Below are 19480 nucleotides of genomic sequence, written 5' to 3'. Positions count from 1 at the left end.
GGCGGACTCTCAACCACTGCGTCACCAGGGAAGCCCAACATTTTTCTTTTTTAATATTAAGGGACTGATTTTTACCATGGACCATAGGAAGAATACATGAGTGAGTAAAATAGATACATTATGTATAAGAAATATGTCAACATTTATAATTTTTCTTATTTTTTTCTACTCTCATATCTAAGAATTAAGCTGTTCATAAGAAACAGTAACCAATTTAGTTTAAAATTAGAGGAAGGGTAATCAGTAGAGAGAAAAAGCTACTTTGATTCAATTTAAAAATTACTAAGTGCCTATTATGCGCTGCACTAAATACAACATGTCTATATTTTGGGTTCTAAGCAAACTGTAAAAATTTTCAGATTAAGATGACTTTAGAAAGTGAAAACTTTAATGTTATGATTCAGTTTATGTAAGTTTGTAATTACATAAAATGACGTATGTATGTGAAACAAAGTGCTTTGAAGAGAGTATGAAACCAGGAGACTGTGGTGAGGTTTCAACTCCCCTTTAATGTTTTTAGAATAATGTTCTAACCAGAGGGAACATTCACATAACATTTACAAAAGAAGAAAATGAATGGATTCATACTAGATGACCTCCTGTCATCAACATTTTTTGAACAACTTTATAAAATGTTTAACACTTCTGGAAAGTGGACCATTCCCAAAATAAATATAATACAATTAAGCCTTCCTCTATATTGAATATATAACATTTAAAACTAAACACCAAGATGACGGACCTCTTAAAGCTCACGTGCAGATCGGTAACTGTAGGCTGTGGGAAGTTTTCTCCCCCTTGTCACTGTCCCCCTCTCTCTGCTTTCACCTCCACTACCTCCTGCTGCTATAGGACCTTCACTCTGGGTTTCCTATGAATTCCATTTTCTACAGCTGCTACACAAACAGTAAATAAAATTCCTTGTATATTTGCCCCACTAAGCAGCTCTGTCTTCTGGCACATCCAGATGTCTGGCTTGAAAAGAGTGAACAATGAAAACAATGTTTTCTCGAGCAGACATTCCAAAAAGGGCATAACAAAGGCATCTGAAGATGCTGCTGGGGAAAGACACCATGGAAATAGCTGTGTGTATTCTGTGTAATTCCTTGACCAGCCACACGGGTTCATTGGATTACAGATATTCAGAAAATTAGTTTGCCGTGTCATGTCAATTTTGAAAGAAGGATTTCCATTTATATTTATGATAAACTGAGCTTTAAATTGAAGGATGGTTCAGATGTTTTAAAATTTACGAATTTGCAAATCCATGTACATGGCCAATTAAGGTTTATCGCCACCACAGATTAACTATCTTTGGATAAAAATTTCAGAGGCTATTTGTATCTAGGCTGTTCACCTCAATGTATTATGTCAAGATTGGTATGAAATAGTTAAAGGGAAGCATATTTCAAGATAAAAGTTAGTTACCCAAGATGAAATGGAAACACTCCGTAGGGACATCCTAAGCAACAAAACCTCTCCCTTATGTAACACCTGGAATTTTGCGGAAAGCTAATTCAACAGGAAAATAATTTCCAAAACACGGCCAAGTGGATGGGAAGCAAAGGGTGAAATGCACAGCTCAGTGAAGCACCCAATCTTACAACCTTGCAAGTCAGGCCAAACTCCACAAGGAAAATGCAGGCCCTGAATTTCAAAAAGAATTCAATTAGCAAGCATCCCCAGTATTTCCATAATCAACAGCTGAATGCTAATTAAGAGCACAGTATCAAGCAGCAATGGAATCCCAGTGCAATAAGCAACAACACAACAGCGCAAATGCTACCTTCAGCTTGCATGCATAAATAAACAGAATTAATAACTATCCAAGCATGGAAGGGTGACTTAATGTGTTTCGATTAGGCACAGTTCAGCCTGGGGCCTTTGTGTTATATTTAAATGTGCTCATCATGTTTAATTAAAAACCTAATAATCTAGGGTTTGGGGTTTGTTTTTTTTTTTTAAAGTTCTGATCTGTACTTTCCTTCTCTTTCTCTCCTCAAGTTCTACTGATCTAGATGGCTTCCTGAAAAGGAACAATATTTTTAGCATAATGTAAGTGAAACTGGTTAAGCATCTGTGTCACTCTCCAGTGCAGCAAGCAGCAAGCCATTTGCTTTGGCTCCATCTTTGCCCATACCATGGTGTTCAATAAGCTTCATGAATTAAAGCAAAAGTGCTGCTCTGATCTGACCTGGTTTATTTAGCCTGAAACGCCGTCATGAGCTAGCTACCAAGGTGTTTCTCACAGTCTCTCCTCTAAAACAGAGTTCATTTGTCACTATCTGGCGTAGAATTTGATAGAAATTGGCACAAATCTGGCTTCAGTTCAACAGAATTTAAAGTATCTCAGCCCCAAGGCAACTTCAATAAGAAATACCGTATCTGTAAACACACAAAGTGTCCAAGGAATTACTGAGAGAAACGTGTGAAATGAAAGGCCTCCTACTGTATAATTCTGAGGCCTAAGATGTCAAGGATTAATGATTATCTGAAAGACCTGGGAAGAAGAGGTCGGGTGATATTATTAATCATAATTTGGGAACTTTTCCCGAAAGTAAAGCTTTTAAGGTTAGCACTGGATGCATATAAAAGTTTTTCTCCTTGATGCTGATGCGTCATTATTAACAATTACAAGTTTTAAAATGCTGGCTTGAGGACAGTGTCACTTAGAGCGAAGAATCTTTAAAAACAATCATCTTGAATAAAGAGCTGTCAGTACTCCTCAAGCGCCTCAAAGGCAGAGACCTCATTCTCACTGTTAGAAAGTCCTCACTCTTAATATGTCTACAGACTAGAAGGACAGTCAACTCAGAAATAAGGACCATGAGGAACAAAACTGGTGATGGCGGCACAAAGGCTACACGAGGCGGCAAAGGATGAGCCACCAGTGAAGGATGTGGACAGGAGACACGGCTCAGCAGAGGGGGCGCTCGCCACGGGATGGGCCGGGGAACATGCCAGGCCTCGAAGGCGGCTAGGGTCCGGGCCTGGGTGGGCAAGGGAGGAGTCTGTCCTCAGAGCAGAGGACCCAGGAGGTGCCCAGGCTGTCCGCTCCCAGCACAGCCAGGGGTTCCCACGGGTAGGTGCTCACTGCACCAACCCTCTCACACAGAGAGTCTTGATTCAGGTCAGTGAAAGGAAAGCAAGTTCATTGACACTGGCGTCAGGTCAGATGTTGGGTAGTTGGGTCAGATTCATATACTGGAGGCGATGAAGTTTAAAAATAACTAGAATGTCCAAGTATATAGAACATTGAGAGGGGAAAAAAAAAAAGAGGCAGGCTCACGTATTTATTTGAGTTGGGGCCCATTTATTTTGCTTATCCTTGTGATTCCTGGGGTGAGAAAATGTGGGAAATTCAGCAGAAGGGGCCACGTGCACAGAGCAGGCGTTCACTCACAGCCAACACCAGGCTAAGGGTAAGAGTCGTGTTGGTGTACGTGCCGTGCTGCCACATAAACTGATTCAAAGAAGTGCTGTGGACACGCTCATTTGAAGCTTCCCTCGGCCTATCAATTATTCAATCACTCTCTCTCAGTCACTTTTGAGGTTTCAGAAAGTGAAGCTTAACTTCCTATGAATAAGGGAACCGTTTGATCCTTAGGCTCTGCAAGGGCTGGACGACTGCCAAAACATTTCTCAAAACTTACAGTAAAACAAGAAGCAAACACGATAAAAATGAGTCCAGACTGACAAGGATTTACGCAGTTAAAGACCATTATCCGGGACTCGGAGTGGGCAGCGCTCTGGAGTCGTGGTTCATTTTTCAGAATTAAGCTGGGCTTTTCCCCATGTGTCAGATCCCGCCCGCCCCCCTTCATCCTACTGTCTGCGAAAAGTCCCAAAGAGGCAGCCGTGGGGACACGGCCCACACTGTGCCCGATATAAGCAAGGGCTGCCGGAAAAGGAAGCCAGATTTCTTTCAAGCAGGAAGAGCTTTCTTTTAAGCTGGAATCTGAAAATTCCAGAGGGACTGAAAGGTCAAGGGAAGAACGAATGGAGGGGGAGAGAGTCATGGCAAGTGAGGAGATGGAGAGGCAGCAGTGAAAGGGGAGGGACGACGGGGCGGAAGAAGAGGAGGGACCAAGAGGAACCGCACACCAAGTGAAGGAGCGGGAGTCTGAAGCAGCCACCGCAGCTCGTCAGTACTGACCAGGACCTAGGGTGGGTCACACGGGCCACATGCGTCCCATCCCCTTATGTCTGTCCTCCACAAAGGCTTTTTGTAGAATTTAAAATTTTTATCCATCAAATCTCTTACCTCCTTCTCACATAAATAGGTCTACAGTGGAAAACAACATCCATATGACTTTTTTAAAAAGCTGAAGTATAGTTGATGTACAATGTTGTGTCAATTTCTGTTATACAGCAAAGTGCTTTGGTTATACATATATGAATATTTTTTCCATATTCTTTTCCATTATGATTTATTACAGGATATTGAACATAGTTCCCTGTGCTACACAGCAGGGCCTTGTTGTTTATCTATTTTATATATAGTAGTTTCTATCTATTAATCCCCAAATCCTAATTAATCCCTCCCCCACCCCCTTTCCCCTTTGGTAACCATGAGTTTGTTTTCTATGTCTGTTTCTGTTCTGTAAATAAGTTCATCTGTGTCGTATTTTAGATTCCACATATCAGCAATATCGTATGGTATTTTTTTCTCTGACTTACTTCACTTAGAATGATAATCACTAGGCCCATCCATGTTCCTGCAAATGGCATTATTTCATTCTTCTTTTATAGCTGAGTAATATTTCATGTTATACACACACACACACACACCCCACATCTTCTTTATCCATTCATCTGTCAACGGACATTTAGGTTGCTTCCATGTCTTGGCTATCGTAAACAGTGCTGCTATGAACACTGGGGTGCAGGTATCTTTTCAAATTAGAGTTTTCTCCAGATACATGTCCAGGAGTGGGACTGCTGGATCATATGGCAACTCTATTTTTAGTTTTTTAATATATGACTTTTCAAAACAACTGAGTTTAACATTTTCACTTCGGCCACTATCTGAATAACAAATATTTAAGATGTTTCCATCTCTCTACTAATCATGTAAGTTTTAACATTTTAAATTTCAAAACAGCAACAGCAGCTTCATCATCAGTCTCATGCTGTGAGGAGTGCAAAGGGACTGCTGAAAAGGCCCTCTATTCCTGAGCCTTCAAGGGCCACTTCAGTCCCCCGTGCTGCCTCCCAGTCCTCTCCCATTGCATTCCTCTCAACCCCAGCCACCAGCATCTGGCACCCATCCGGCACCCGTAGCCATTCCGTGAACACGCCCCCTTGGCTCTCCACTCAGCAGACATCCAGGCTGTGCTACTCCATCCCCAGTCTCAGGCCTGGACTCTCACAACAGCCCCCAAAGCCCATGCTTGACTCAGCAGCCAGAGGGCCCATCGGCAGATCGAGTCCCTCTGCTCAGAAGCTGCTCAAGCTGCTCGTGCAGAGCAAACAGCAAGGCCCTGAACATGGGTCCACAGGCCACCCTGACCGGCACCCCCACCTCTCCTACCGCTCTCCCCTCAGACACATTCCTGCCTATTTCTCAAACATGCCATGCCAGGCGTGCTTTCACCTTAGGGCCCCCGACATCCAAAAGGCTCGCCTCCTCACTTCTCTAAGGTCTCTACTCAAATGGTGCTAAATGGTGCTCACCAGGCGTTTCCTGAGCCTCCTTACAGAAGACAGCCCCCTACCCAGTTCATCCTCATCCTCGCTGCCCTACTGTTTTCCTCAGCCCATGTCTCACCCCTTGACATACACTGATTTACAGATGGTCTCCCCTCGTGAGGCGGGGCCTTGTGTTCCCCTTGATGGCTCCTAACACAGCACCTGGCACATAATAAGCCTTTGATAGATACTGCTGAAAAAATGAAAGAGCAGGATCAGGAAAGCCATACAGTTTCTAAACAGTCTTCCTTAGAGTTTCTAAACAGTCTTCCTTAGTGTAGTTTTAAATACAGGCAAGGAATTTACAATCAATCGATATGTGTATCAGTGCCAGCCCTCATCTTAATCTCGTTCAACCTAAATGGCAAAGGTCAAGCGGTGACATTCCTACTGAAGACTCTATTTGCAAAAAAAGCACAAGAAATCTCTCAGTCTTTTATAGCAATTCCTTTCCAAAGTCACGAGATGGGGGATGTAGCTTCATGAGAACTCTTTCTGCTGGGATAAAATCCATGGGTTTGAAAAATCTGTATTTGTGGATACATTTCTATCTCCCCACCTTCTTTAATGGGCCACACTAACAGAATGAATATGAAAGATCCACTGTATTTATTTAATCGAGTCCCCGCTTCCTGCTCTTGACTACTGTCCTTCAGCAGGTTAGGGACCCTGCCAGCCTACACAATAAAAACGGGGTAGCAGCCCTACTCTAGGTTGGGTACCAACTGGTTTTAAAATGATTGTATCTTAATACCGGGAGGTATCAAAAGCTAGCTTGCACCCAAAACAAACCAACCGACCCAAACTAATTTTTTTAAAGAACAACTATTAATTTTTCTCCCTCTTTCCATGACACCTGGGAAAATCTTTCCCATTATCTACAGAACCAATGCTTACTAAAATCAAGTCTTTCCATACAGTTATGAGGCTTCAAGGCTCCCTCCCTTGACTAACAGATGCCATGGACAGCCTGCATCCACGACTGGACCTTGGGAGAACAGCGAGAGGCAAGCCCCCGACGCCCTGGACCCAAGGCAGACCCCGCCCCTTGCCCCACCCCCCGCCACGGCCCCGCCAAGACCGGAGGCAAAGCATCCCTCACCCACCACCCCCGCAAGCTCACCACTTCGTCCTCGGTCCAGCTCTTCTCAATCAGCTTGGGCACAGGCTTCTTTACCAGGCGCTGCAGGGCTTTGCCAGCATCGTAACCGCTTTCATGGAGCTAAAACAATAACAACAACTTTAGTCTGCTAACTGCACCAAGTAACAGAACTGAGAGCAAATCAATAAAGGCGGAACCCTGCATTTACTCTACCAGAAGAGTCATGAGACGAGCATACAAGACTCAGAGCCATTTTAGCCAGCATAATTCATTCTTATCCAACACCCGCCCCCCCAAATTCAGCTGTTCTGCAAAAGGGAAACAGGTAAGGCAGAGAATATTCTGGCAGTAATAGAAACAGGATTAAGAGTATCAATGACATTTATTGAACATCTGGCCTGGGCTATTGCTAAGTACATTCCATTAACTCATTACCATTCTTAATCCTATGAGGAAGGTCTTCTCTCACTTAATCTTACGGGGTAGGAACTATCGTCACCCATTTTACGTATGAGAAGACTGAGGCATGGAAAGGTCAAGTAAAGGTGCTCACCACACTAAGCCAGCAGGTGGTGGAGCAAGACTCAAACCCAGCCAACGTGACCTCTACTCTTGTCCCGTTTTCCCCAAAGTGACCCAAAGACATGCTAGATCATGTTCTATCCCATTAGTATTTCTTATCTTTCAACTGTAGTAATTTTGCTAAGAAAAATTTCAAGTACCTAAATATAAAAGCTTTAAGTCTAATTATCTAACAGTATACTAACTTTTCAGTACCTATACATGAAGACGCTGGTTTATCTACATGGTCCTTTTAGGAACAGACTTCTCTCTGGTCAAAGCTACTGAACTTATTTTTCAACTCTATATCCTTTTCAACCCTGGGCAGTGCCTGGCACCCCTGAACCCTCTCTATCTTGCAAAGATATGCTTGCCTTGGCTCCTGTGACCCTCTCCACTTCTGGTTCCTAAGTCTCAACTTGCAGACAATGCAGAGAAGTAGCAGGTAGAAAAATCCACTGGCTCAGTCGACCTCCCCAAACTATGGCTGTCCCTCCAAATTTCTCACTGGAAATCTGCCGTTCCTTTACAGATCTATTTCTCTGACACAAGCATCTGTTTTGGCTAAGACCTGTATCTCCAGTACCTAACACAGTCTGTAGCATAAGGTGATACACAGAAATACTTCTTAAGTTAATAAAGGCCTTCAACTATTGTCCTTAGGTGGACTCAACCCAAATCTAAATCTCAGTGTCTTCAAATTCATTAAGCCTGATGTTGGCTGAGTACCTATTATGATCCAGGCCACACAGCAGACCCTGGGGATACAGCAGTGAGCAAAAATGCCCTCATGCAATGGACATTCTGATCTTTTCACCAGTGCTTCAATCCCTTATTTGAACAATTCACCAGCTTTTGCTGAATCCCCAGTACAAATACAGTACAAACCTTATTAACTGGTAAGTCACAGCTTTTATTTGCAGAGACTCACAAACTAGTGGGGATGTGCTGTGGGGATACAACACATACAAGATAAAAAGTTCTAGCAGGTTATAGCAATTACTATCACCTAGGTGTAGGCCAGGAGCTACAGACGCAACCGAAGGAGAGAGCCCCGTGTTCCCCTCCTTAACAGAAGACTTCCAAGGAGACCCTACAGATTGCCTTCCTGGCAACTGCTGTAGCCCCAGGGCTGGGCATATAGTAAGCCTGTGATAAATATTTGTTTGTTTGTTTGTATGGATGAATAAACAAATAAATAAAAGTTTGAGACATACACATCAAGTCTCTCTTCTAATCGTTTAACTGCTATTGGAAGGGATTATCACAAATACCCATTTTCATTGCTTGTTCAGCAGAACAAAAAGTTATTAAAGATTAAAATTTCCCGAGTTAGTCTCCCACTTTACAGGGCCCCAGTTTAAGTCCAGACTATCCAAGGAAGTACAGGCTACAAGTTAATTATTAAGTCAACTACCTTAAAACAAAACGAAACACCTATAACAATGATCAATGCTGAATCCTGCTTTTGGTGGTGGTAGAGTTTGGGTGTGGGTGAGTTGTTATTTGTGTGGGGTGTATGTAATGCATATGAATGCTAGATACTAACTTACATATTTTTATGACATTCATCATTAGACTATTTTAAAAATAAAATAGTGCATATAAATATTATACTAAATAAACAAAATACTATACTAAAATACTAGAATGTGCAAATGTTTGAAAACCGTCCAATCTGGCCTCCTTTCAGAAGTATATAAAATAAAAATAAAGTCAGCATTTCATACTTCGCCTGATACCCAGAACAAGCAGGTATTTGCCAAGTTCTATAATATAATGAGGATCCGTAATGAGAGCTTATTAACAGCATGGATCAGAACTGAATAAAAGGAAAAATTATATGGCTAATTTTTTTAAAAAGCACACGATAGTGACACTTTGAAATCAATTCAAGTTGATCAAATCATAAATTCTTAATAAAAAGCTCATGGCAAATTAACGACATTTTATAAGAGGTCATTATAGTAAATGGGGTAATTATAAGGAGAGTGATGAAAAACTATGGACTTTGGAGCCAGATTATCTGGATTTGAATTCTAGCTCTACTACTTACTAGGTGTGTGACCTTGGGCAAATTACTTATCCTCTTTGGTCCTCAATTTTGTCATCTTTTAAAATGAGTATAATAATAACATCTACCTCTTAGGGCTACTGTGAGGACAACATTAGAAAATGCATGTAAAATTGCTTAGAACGGTACCTGGCACATAGTATGCTAAATGAGTGTTAGCTGTTTATTTTTAAAAGGAAAGAGAAAAAAAAATGAAGGAAGCAGTCTCTACTCAATTTTCATTAATTCTCTAGATTAGACAGTAGCCTTTTCAGAGACAGAAAAAAAAATTGTGAAACTATAAACAAACGCACTTATGTTTCACATAATTACTCACGTTAATAATTAATGAAATTTGATTAAAACTCTGGTACAGAACACAGAAAAAAAATTTAAATCTTATACGGCTGAAAACAGGAAATTACTCACAAGAACATAAGGCGCATTCCAAAAGTGAACAAGTGAATGAAGTGAAGTCATGAATCCCTATGACATTCCTGCCTTTTGGTGAACCAAGGAGAGCTTTAAATGAGCTGGAAGAAATGTTTTGAGTGACTTGCTGAACTTGTGGTCGTTTGGTTTACTGGAGAGGCTAGCTCCTGCTTGCACGATGCCCCCAGTCAAATTTCTAGGGAGGTGCTTAGTAGAGAAAGACGTTTCCCCAAAACGTATCCCAGCATTCACGCTTCCTTCACAAACCTTTATTTCAGATCATACTTTACCCTGAAAAAGCTGTTGCGACATATGGGGCAACCTAAATAACGGGTAATTCCCTCCTCTCATTTGATCCACTGTCAGCCTGTCCTCTTAAAATATTCCTCTTCCTGACCTTTCCATGCTATGAACTCCACAAATATCCAGAGTGTCTACCTCTCTCACCCCTATACAAAAACACATTTGAAAAGTAAAAGGTGTGGGATTATTTGCCAACAGTGACAAATACTGACTGAACAAACGAAGTTAGGGTGTTACTGTGCTGTTATCGATAATTCGTAAAGGCCAGTACAAAGTTCTGCTCTGGCACACCCCCTTCCCAGGAAACCCAAAGGAACCTTTCTAAACAGTTGCCTTCTTAATGGTACAAACACTCCCACTTTCCAGGAATCTTGTCTGAGAAATTCTAAGAGCTTTACATCTTTAAAGAAATACTTCAATTATATTTACTGAAGATATATTTCTAACATATTAATAGTTGCTACAGCCCATGTTGCTTCTTTTGTTGATTATCTTTCGAGCACTTTGGGAAAACTACTGGGAGTTCAGGATATCCTTCATTCCTTCCACAAATATTTACTGAGAGCTAAACTGTGCCAGACACTATTCGGGGTGCTAGGGATGCATAGGGCTGAGAGTAACACAGGTGACATACCTCAGAAACGTTGGCCTGAGAATCAGTTTCAAGTACTGTTCTAGTGTGACACATCTATCTAAATGTCACATCCAAACTCTAGGGTCCTAAAATGGGTTGAGTTGTTGGGTTCCACCTCCTTCCTTAACATATATCATGCACAAGAAAGCACTTCTTAAAAAGAGTCTGTTTTCTAGATGATTATGAAGATTTTCTTTCTTCAGACTGGGGCCAAAATAATGTTTGAGCTAGAGCTTAACTGGTTGTTTCAACTGTATTCCTCACGTAAACTAGAGTTGGTAAGTTTAACCAAAACACTGGCTATCTCAAATCTCTAAAAATTGTCATTGAAAATATTCCCCTCTAATACCATGTCAAGCTCTGAAGAATTGGGATGATCTCAACCAGTGAAAAACATGTGAGTTTCAAATTTTAAACACCTGATCACAATCACACAGATACATCAATATAGGAAATTCAGTGCAGGCTTCCCAATATTGCTAAGGTAAAAGGTTCTTCACTGTGAATAAGATTTTCTACCCTTACCCTAGAGAAGATTTTTCAAAGGAATTGCAATGAAGACCCTCAAATGTCTTACAGCTTCACTTTGTAGTCTTAGAAGAGCAATTAAAGCAAGATAAGTAAACCTTTCTGTCCATTTTGCAGCCAAGCTCGGCTGGGAAAATCTGGGATTAAATGCAATTTTTAATGTATAGAGAAATGTACCATTTTTGAGCTACTGGGTAAAGATCACTGCAAAAAGCAGGGACCAAGATATAGCATCTTTACTCAATCAGCTTCCAATCTTCACAAGCTACTGGTAAGAGAACTTAGATCTTACACTATCGCCACTACCTGCCAGCCACTAAAGCAGGAAGTCATTCCACAGAAACCACCGTTTTCAAATTCATCATCACAGGGCCTGTGTGTGCATGTGCGTGCGTGCGTGCGTGCGTGCATGTGTGTGTGTTTAATCCGATGATCAGGGAAGCATGCGCTTGTAAATCTGCTGCTTCCACATCACCGAACTGCGAGTCTGCACTTATGCACAAGTAAAAGCCATCTTCCTCTAAACCACAGGTCACTATCTGGGGGATCTGATAACAAAATGGCGATTTTTCACCAATCCACTAGCCCTTTAAGTGACTCCATCGTGGAACCACCCTGCTTTGCTGTCTTCCAGCAGCCCGTCACCTGGTTCCCCACACTTACTCCACAGAATCCTCAGGTTGCGCTCTTCCCTTCGATTTGGGTTTGTTCATTGTGAAGGAGTCCAGGGTGGCTGTTCCCCCTTAGGTGTCCACCCTCCTCGGCCACGCCTTCTGGTGCCCTGAGACCCAGTGGGACGTCCCAGCCCTGGAGGCAGGCAGCTCTCACCACGTTCTCTGCCTTTCCTTCCAGTCATTCCACAAAGAGTTCCTGAGCAACTCCGAATGCTACACACGGTTCCGCCTAAGACGGCCCAAGTATACCAGCAGGGTGGACCTGGTTGGGGGGGCCGAGGGGGATGGTTCTGAAAACAATGGCAGCTTCTGTGTAACAAACTCCTAGTCTGGTTCTGCTCAACAAAGGAACTGCAACACTGAATCACACAGAGCCAAAGACACCGCGCCCTCTGTAACTGGACACAGCTGGCTGTTGCATAAAAATCTCAATGACTCAAAGATTCCAGGTGCTCAGCAGCCCCCTCTGCGTGAACCGCTCCATGGTCAAGGCCTTCTGTAGCCTCGAGAACACAGCTCAGAGCCTGCGCCGGGGGATAGATTCCTATTAAGCAGCTTCGTCACAAACCAGCTGAGTTGAGGTTTTCGTCTGTCAAATGGGCCTGACGACACCAGCCCTCAGCTGTGTCAAAGGACCATGAAAAGCCAGAAATGAGACACTGTGACAAGATAACCCGAAATGCCAAACAACCATAAACTGTCCAGCGGTATCATCACGGGGAGTAATGTTTTAGGGACGCGGCTCTTCCCCGAGACTCTTCAAACACCCGGACGTTCAAGGTGCCTGCCGTGCTGGGGACTATGTAGCCTCAAGTGTCCTGTGACAGCCCCTGGCCTCTCTGTGATTAGCAGGAAGAAAGGGTCAGGCCACAAGAAGAAAAACACATTTCTGCAAAATTGCCCAAGTTAAACCTGCTACTCTCCACTCAGCCTGACAAATCATCCCCTGCTTATTACTTTCTGTAATTTAATATATATAAGTGCTTTATTGGCAAGCTTCTCGAAAGAATAAATAATACTTAATGACTGCATACAGTTTAATTAACTCATGACTGAACTTCTCATGGACTCTGCTATAAACATTAAATTATATCCTTCCTCAAAGCGGCCATGAATGGAATTCTTGTTTCAAGCTTTAACTCTCCTGCCTAAACAATTCTGGAATTTCAGCAAATCTGTATATTGGACAGGGAGGTGAGAGAATCAACCTTAAGGCCTGGTTATAAAGTGTGTTATTTTACAGAGCAAGGACGAGGTCTTAATTTAAATAAGACTGAAAATGTGCACATGTCCTAACACCTCATTTATATTACAGCAATCATTAAACATCGCTGGATCTGGGGCAGTCTGATTAGCATAAACTCCACGTATTACCACAAGGTTTCAAGTTTCTACTCAGGCTTTTCATCTGAGCTGCCATTTTCTGTCTGCGTGATGTTGCAAATAAATTTTCCTCTTGGCACGGCTCAGCTGTCAGGCACCTCTGTTCTATAATGAACCCATGAATTACATCTCCCGCTCTGTCATCCCTGGTCTCACACATCAAAATATTGTTCTTCAACTGTAATTTATAACTTAATTTAAATGTCCCTTTTACTGTGACCTTTTTAGATCAAATGGCATTGCATCTGGCAGCTTCTGCTACACTAAAGTATCCTTTTGCAATTACAGCCGTTATAATAACTGCAGAAAAAGCCTACCTGAGTTAGATTGCATTCACGCTAAATATTAAATAATTGCAGTCCATTAAGGATAATATTAGATTTCAAAGTCTTTTGCTCTGCAAAATGCACTATTTACAATAAACTGCCAAAATAACTTAGCGGAAAAAAAGTGGAATTTGGAAAAGTCCTTAAAATCCTTCATGTAGCTTTAATTATTTCAATTATTTGTCACTAACATGAGAGAAATCTTGCTGAAATCTAAGACACAACTTAAAAAGTTTTTTCTCATAATCTGTAATTCACAAATGCCTATGTATTTTCAATCATTCCTCCATCACCAATGACCTAGTACCAAGTTCAAAATATGATAACATGTAAAAACGAGAGTTAAGACTAAAAGCACAATGTTTATTTTTGTTTGGCTACTGTCACTCCAAATAATGCTATTTAAGCACTGGAGAGGATACATTTCTCTAAATACTCCTATGGGCACACATTTTAGAGACGATGGCAAAGACAGAATTTAACTGCTGAGAGTAAGGGCTAAGGGAAAGATTCAGTTAATTTTCAGAAGGAAATACATTGTCGCTGGACCAACCCTCCCCCTCCAACACTCTCTGAATAAGTACAATGTTCCAGGAATTATGCCAGACCCTGGGGTCACAAAGGAGAAGGGAGGGGGGAACCAACATTTCTTGAGTATTGCATGTACTAGGAACTTACTAGGTCATTATGATTTCATCATCCCTCACACCACTCTTTTGTGGCAAGAGTACTAAAAATGAGGAAACAAAACTGAGGGGTTCAGTATCTTGCTCAGGGCCACTTCTCTAGAAAGCAGCATAGCGAGGATTCTAACATAAGCCCAATTTCTAGGAAGGCTGAGACTCAGCCCCTGCCCCAAACATCTACACTGGAGCAGCTTAGAACAGGCGACCTGGTGGGAGCAGTGGGCTCGGGGGCTTCTCCAGCCACAGGGAGACAGCAAGCTCAAGGTCTTTTCTTAACCTGGGGCGGGGTGGGTAGGCAGGAGGAGGAAACGAGCAGCTCAGAGAAGAGGAAACACACACACATAAACAAAATAATGAAATAAATGTATGACAAAAACACAAAAGTGTCAGTGACTGTGGTGATATCTGCTCTGCTGAAAAACCAACATGACTCCACAGAGCAGATGTGAAAAATCAACAGAGTAATATGATTAACCTTGCCTACACTTAATGAAGAGCAACAACCAAATTAAAAACACTACTCCAGGAGCAAGTAAAAGTAGGCAGTATTATGTCTAGACAAGACTGCACTTTTAACCGAGTTTCCCATGGCTGATACAGCATTGTATCATTTCTCACTCACAGTTAATTCCCACACAATATTGTATCCAGAAATTAACAGGTCACCATCTCCCGGCTACAGTGTTTTTGAAGGTATTTTAAACACACAGAACAGGAGCCTCAGCCACAAGGTGATTAGAAAGTAAACACCAAATGCTGGCACTTTGGCTGAGGGCAGTATGTTCTTAAAATACAGAACAAACCAAACTCTGACTGTCTTGGCCATTTCTGACCATCTGCCTGCTGTCTTTACGAACACAAACACCTGGAAAGGAGAAGCCGAAGAGTTCTTGGGCCAAAGACACAGGTTTGGGAGTTTCGCAGAGGTGAAATCTCAACAGGACAGGGTTCCTGGCTTTGATTCAAACACTTGTTCTGCCACCAGCTATGTGACAGAAACCAAGTTAAATATTTTTCTAAACCTCAGTTTTCTTGGCTGCAGAAAGGAAGAATACAGAACCTATTTTGAAGGACTGTTGAGGATGAAATAAGGTACGTGGTCATCACTGAGCATGACTCCTGGAGAAGGAAATGTTCCATTAAGGAGAGCCGACCAAAAAGGGATGGGACGGGATGACCGTCACGGGAAACAGCACTGGTGATAAGGAAAGCGAACCAGCTTTAGAGCGCCACAGGAATTAACTTTATTCTACAGTACTTACAAGACAGGATGACAGACAGGATTCAGAAGGGAAACAACAGAGAACCTGGTGACTTGTTAAGAATCTCAGGAGCAAGTTACCAGGCTGCACTGGAGGAGCAGCAGCCTGGGCCAAGGAGCCTGGAGGCCGCTGCTCTGTGCAGCACTGTGTGTGGCCCCTGGATTCTTCATCTGTAACAGAGGGGCTGAAGAAGGTCTTTTTTGGAACTTCCCAGTTTTTAACATTCTTTCTCTTTATAGATGTTTCTTAAAGCTGAAATTCTAAAGAATAGTCTTAAAAAACAAATAAATGGAAAGAATATTATACACTCCTTTAGAAAAATAAACAAACAATATAGCCACTGAACAATATAGCCAAACTGCCCGGGCCAAACACTGACTAGCTGCTGCAGAGGCTTCACTTACACCTTAGGGATTAAGGTTAGTGTTAATTTTCAGGCCTCTGTGAAAGCTGCAATAGTTTATGCCACAGGTCTTTAAATGAAATTATGCATAGTTAATCATCTACACAGTTAACATGTATGAAACCTCGCTTCTCAGAAACAAAATCTTTCCTCCTGCTTTTTGTGTGTGAGTCCAGGCACCGGACGTAAAGAACCCTAGGCTGCCGTGGGTCTAAGCTGCCAGCCCAGTGTATCTAAAGGGAGGTTGACTCCTTAAGACTCAGCAGACAAATCCACTAATGACAAGATTCAGCTTAATGATACAGAATGAGTGTAACTCTGGCCACAGTGAGAAAACTACTGGCAGATTCAGGAATCATAATTATTTGTCAGTTTAGAAAGACCTGTTTCAGCTCACAAGTAGAAACTGTTCAGGGCCACAGGGGAAATTAAAACTCTTTTTTTCACTTACTTCTAGAATCTTCACAGCCTTGAAAACAGAAAAACAATAAGGCTCTAACCTAGAGGGTGACAGAAAAAACACTGTTTTATCCCTCTCACGTAGGTGTTAGCGAACCCATTCATAACTGCTAAACTGAACTAGAAAGTACATGTGAAAGGTCAGCTATGGGTCAATTTTAACCAGATTCCTTCAAACAGTTCATTTTTAAAAAAATAAATAAACAAAAACAACCTCAAGATCAGTTTCATCAGTATTAAGGGAAAGACATTTACAGAAAGTGCTTTAATACCTACCCAGCAGAATTTAGGCGCAGAAATGACTGCTTCCAATCCACGGGGCTCAACAACCCTAACCTTGGTGAGGGCTTCTCACTGCTGTGGCCTCTCCCGTTGCGGAGCACAGGCTCCGGACACGCAGGCTCAGCGGCCATGGCTCACGGGCCCAGCCACTCGGCGGCATGTGGGATCTTCCCGGACCAGGGCACGAACCCGTGTCCCCTGCATCGGCAGGCAGACTCTCAACCACTGCACCACCAGGGAAGCCCAACCTTGGTGATTTTTGAAGAGTAATTTTAAGGCTGTGTAAACAATAGTACACATATGCTTTTTTGGTTGCAATGATAAAGTAATGGAACAAAGAAAATCAAAGAGGCATACACCAAAGCATGTGAGATTACTGAGTTGGGAAAATTTCTGAGTGACTGCTCTTTTATCTAGAAACCTCAAAGAACAAAGCTAGTGACTAAAAAATAAGCAAAAAGGCTCTGGGCAACCACAGTATTGCCCCTCCAGCAATGGCTCTGGAGAACCTCGAAGCCCTCACCCTGAACCTTAGCTGTCTGGCTTCCTCACAGTTCTGGATTTCCCAGTCAAACAACAGGTCTGAAAGAACAAATGAGAGAGACTGTGTGATTTTTAACACAGAGCAGTGGCGCAAGAGAGCCTCACTGTAGAAGACTCCAAAACCCGGCAAACTATTGGGTTGGCCAAAAAGTGCCTTTGGTTTTTAAGTACACATAAAAGACACATTTTTCATTTTCACCAAGAACTTTATTGAACAACGTATTCACCCTTCTGTTCCACTACCTTCTGCCATTTTTCAGGCAACTTCATAATTCCATCTTCCCAATACATTTTATCTTTTTGAGCAAAGAACTGTTCCAGGTGCCTTTTACAGTCTTCCAGGGAACTGAAATTTTTTGTAAAGACCGGAATAAGTGGAAATCTGAAGGTGCAATGTCCAGTGAATACGGCGGATGAATCAGAACTTCCCAGCCAAGGTGTAACAGTTTTTGCCTGGTCATCAAAGAAACACAAGGTCTTGTGTTATCCTGATGCAAGATTATGTGTTTTCTGTTGACTAATTCTGGAAGCTTTCGTCAAGTGCTGCTTTCAGTTGGTCTAATTGGGAGCAAGACTTGTTGGAATTAATCGTTTGGTTTTCCAGAAGGAGCTCATAATAGAGGACTCCCTTCCAATCCCACCATATACACAACATCACCTCTTTGGATGAAGACCGGCCTTTGGTGTGGTTGGTGGTGGTGGTTCATTTCACTTGCCCCACGATCTCTTCCATTCCACATTATTGCACAGTATCCACTTTTCATTGCCCGTCACAACTTGTTTTAAAAACGGAACGTGTTCATTACATTTAGGTAGAGAATGGCATGTGGAAATATGGTCAAGAAAGTTTTTCTCACTTAACTTACGTGGAACCCAAACATCAAAGTGATTAACATAATCAAGCTGGTGCAAATGACGTTCAACGCTTGATTTTGAGTATGTCGGCTATCTCCCACGCTGTATAACATTGATTCTTCTCAATTAACATCTCGATTTGATCACTATCAACTTCAACTGGTCTACCTGACCACGGGGTATCGTCCAGCAAGAAATCTCCAGCACGAAACTTTGCAAACCACTTTTGACACGTTCGATCAGGCACAGCACCTTCTCCATACACTGCACAAATCATTTTTTTGCGTTTGGGTTGCGTTTTTTACCTTTCTTGAAATAATAAAGAATAATATGCCAAAAATGTTGCTTTTTTTCTTCCATCTTCAATATTAAAATGGGTACACAAAAATTCACCAATTTTGATAAGTCTTTCTTTAAATGCACACTAATATGACAGCCATCACATACGATCTAATGAAATTGTTTTGAATGAAGTTAAAGACAACTAAATGCTACTAGAGTCATCTTATGGAAAAAAACCAAACGAACCTTTTGGCCAACCCAACATTACGCAAACCAAAGATCTGAAACTCCCCACAGCCACACACAATTTTGTGTGATGGCCACCAATAATGATGACTCGGAGGCATCAACTAAAGGTAGACTTGATCTGAGACACATGAAAACTTACACCTCATTCGTGACATGGGGCGGGGGAGGGGGGCGGAATGGAAGAAAGTTAAGAGCCAACCTTCCCAAAAATCCCTGAGTAAGTAGTACTCCAAAGTACTCGAGTAAGCAGGAATACACGACCCAACCAATAGTATGGGCAGGGAGAAGGCGGGCCAACCAACAGGCAGGGCAGCAAGAAGGGCAAGGGTGGGCAGTCGGTGTAGTTATTTAAGAAGCCCAGAAAGTGACCGGCTATGGGGGAATAATCCGTCTCCTGGAGAAGAGAGCTGGTCGGGGCAGCGCTGCAGGACAGGAAATGGGACAGACGGCAGAAACTTAAAAGAGCAATAGCTTCAAAGGTAGCCAGAGCTGACCCCAGGCCACCTCAGAGATCGGCCTACAAGCAGCACGAGACCTTGCCCCCGAGGGGCCCTGAGGGGCAGGTGCCCTCTGACTCGACTGGGGCAGGCTGGGTCCACCTAGGGCGGAGCCAAGGAAGCAATACTCAGCAACCTGACAGGTCAGAAAAAATCAGTCAATATGGTGGTTATACATGACAATTCTGTTATTTAAATAAATGTTCTTTGTACCAAGAAAGCCAGATACACTATACTTTAGGCCAACACAAATATGACAGTATTTTATAAGTCAA

At 42.3% G+C, this 19480-nt stretch overlaps 1 protein-coding gene across 7 annotated transcripts in view; it reads right to left on the bottom strand.

Annotated features, from left to right (window-relative positions):
- Nucleotides 1-19480, bottom strand: part of RERE (arginine-glutamic acid dipeptide repeats) — a 437697-nt gene that overhangs the window by 89503 nt on the left and 328714 nt on the right. For all 7 annotated transcript variants that reach the window (XM_081215086.1, XM_081215082.1, XM_081215088.1 and 4 more), the window contains one exon: nt 6815-6913. In XM_081215086.1, coding sequence (XP_081071212.1) covers nt 6815-6913 — 99 coding nt within the window. The remainder of the gene's footprint in view (nt 1-6814; nt 6914-19480) is intronic.

This window comes from Mesoplodon bidens, assembly GCF_964165515.1.
Source record: "Mesoplodon bidens genome assembly, chromosome: 2".
In the NCBI taxonomy this organism is placed as follows: domain Eukaryota; kingdom Metazoa; phylum Chordata; class Mammalia; order Artiodactyla; family Ziphiidae; genus Mesoplodon; species Mesoplodon bidens.
The sequence above is the reverse complement of the archived record's forward strand: the minus strand, read 5'-3'. Positions and strand labels throughout refer to the sequence as shown.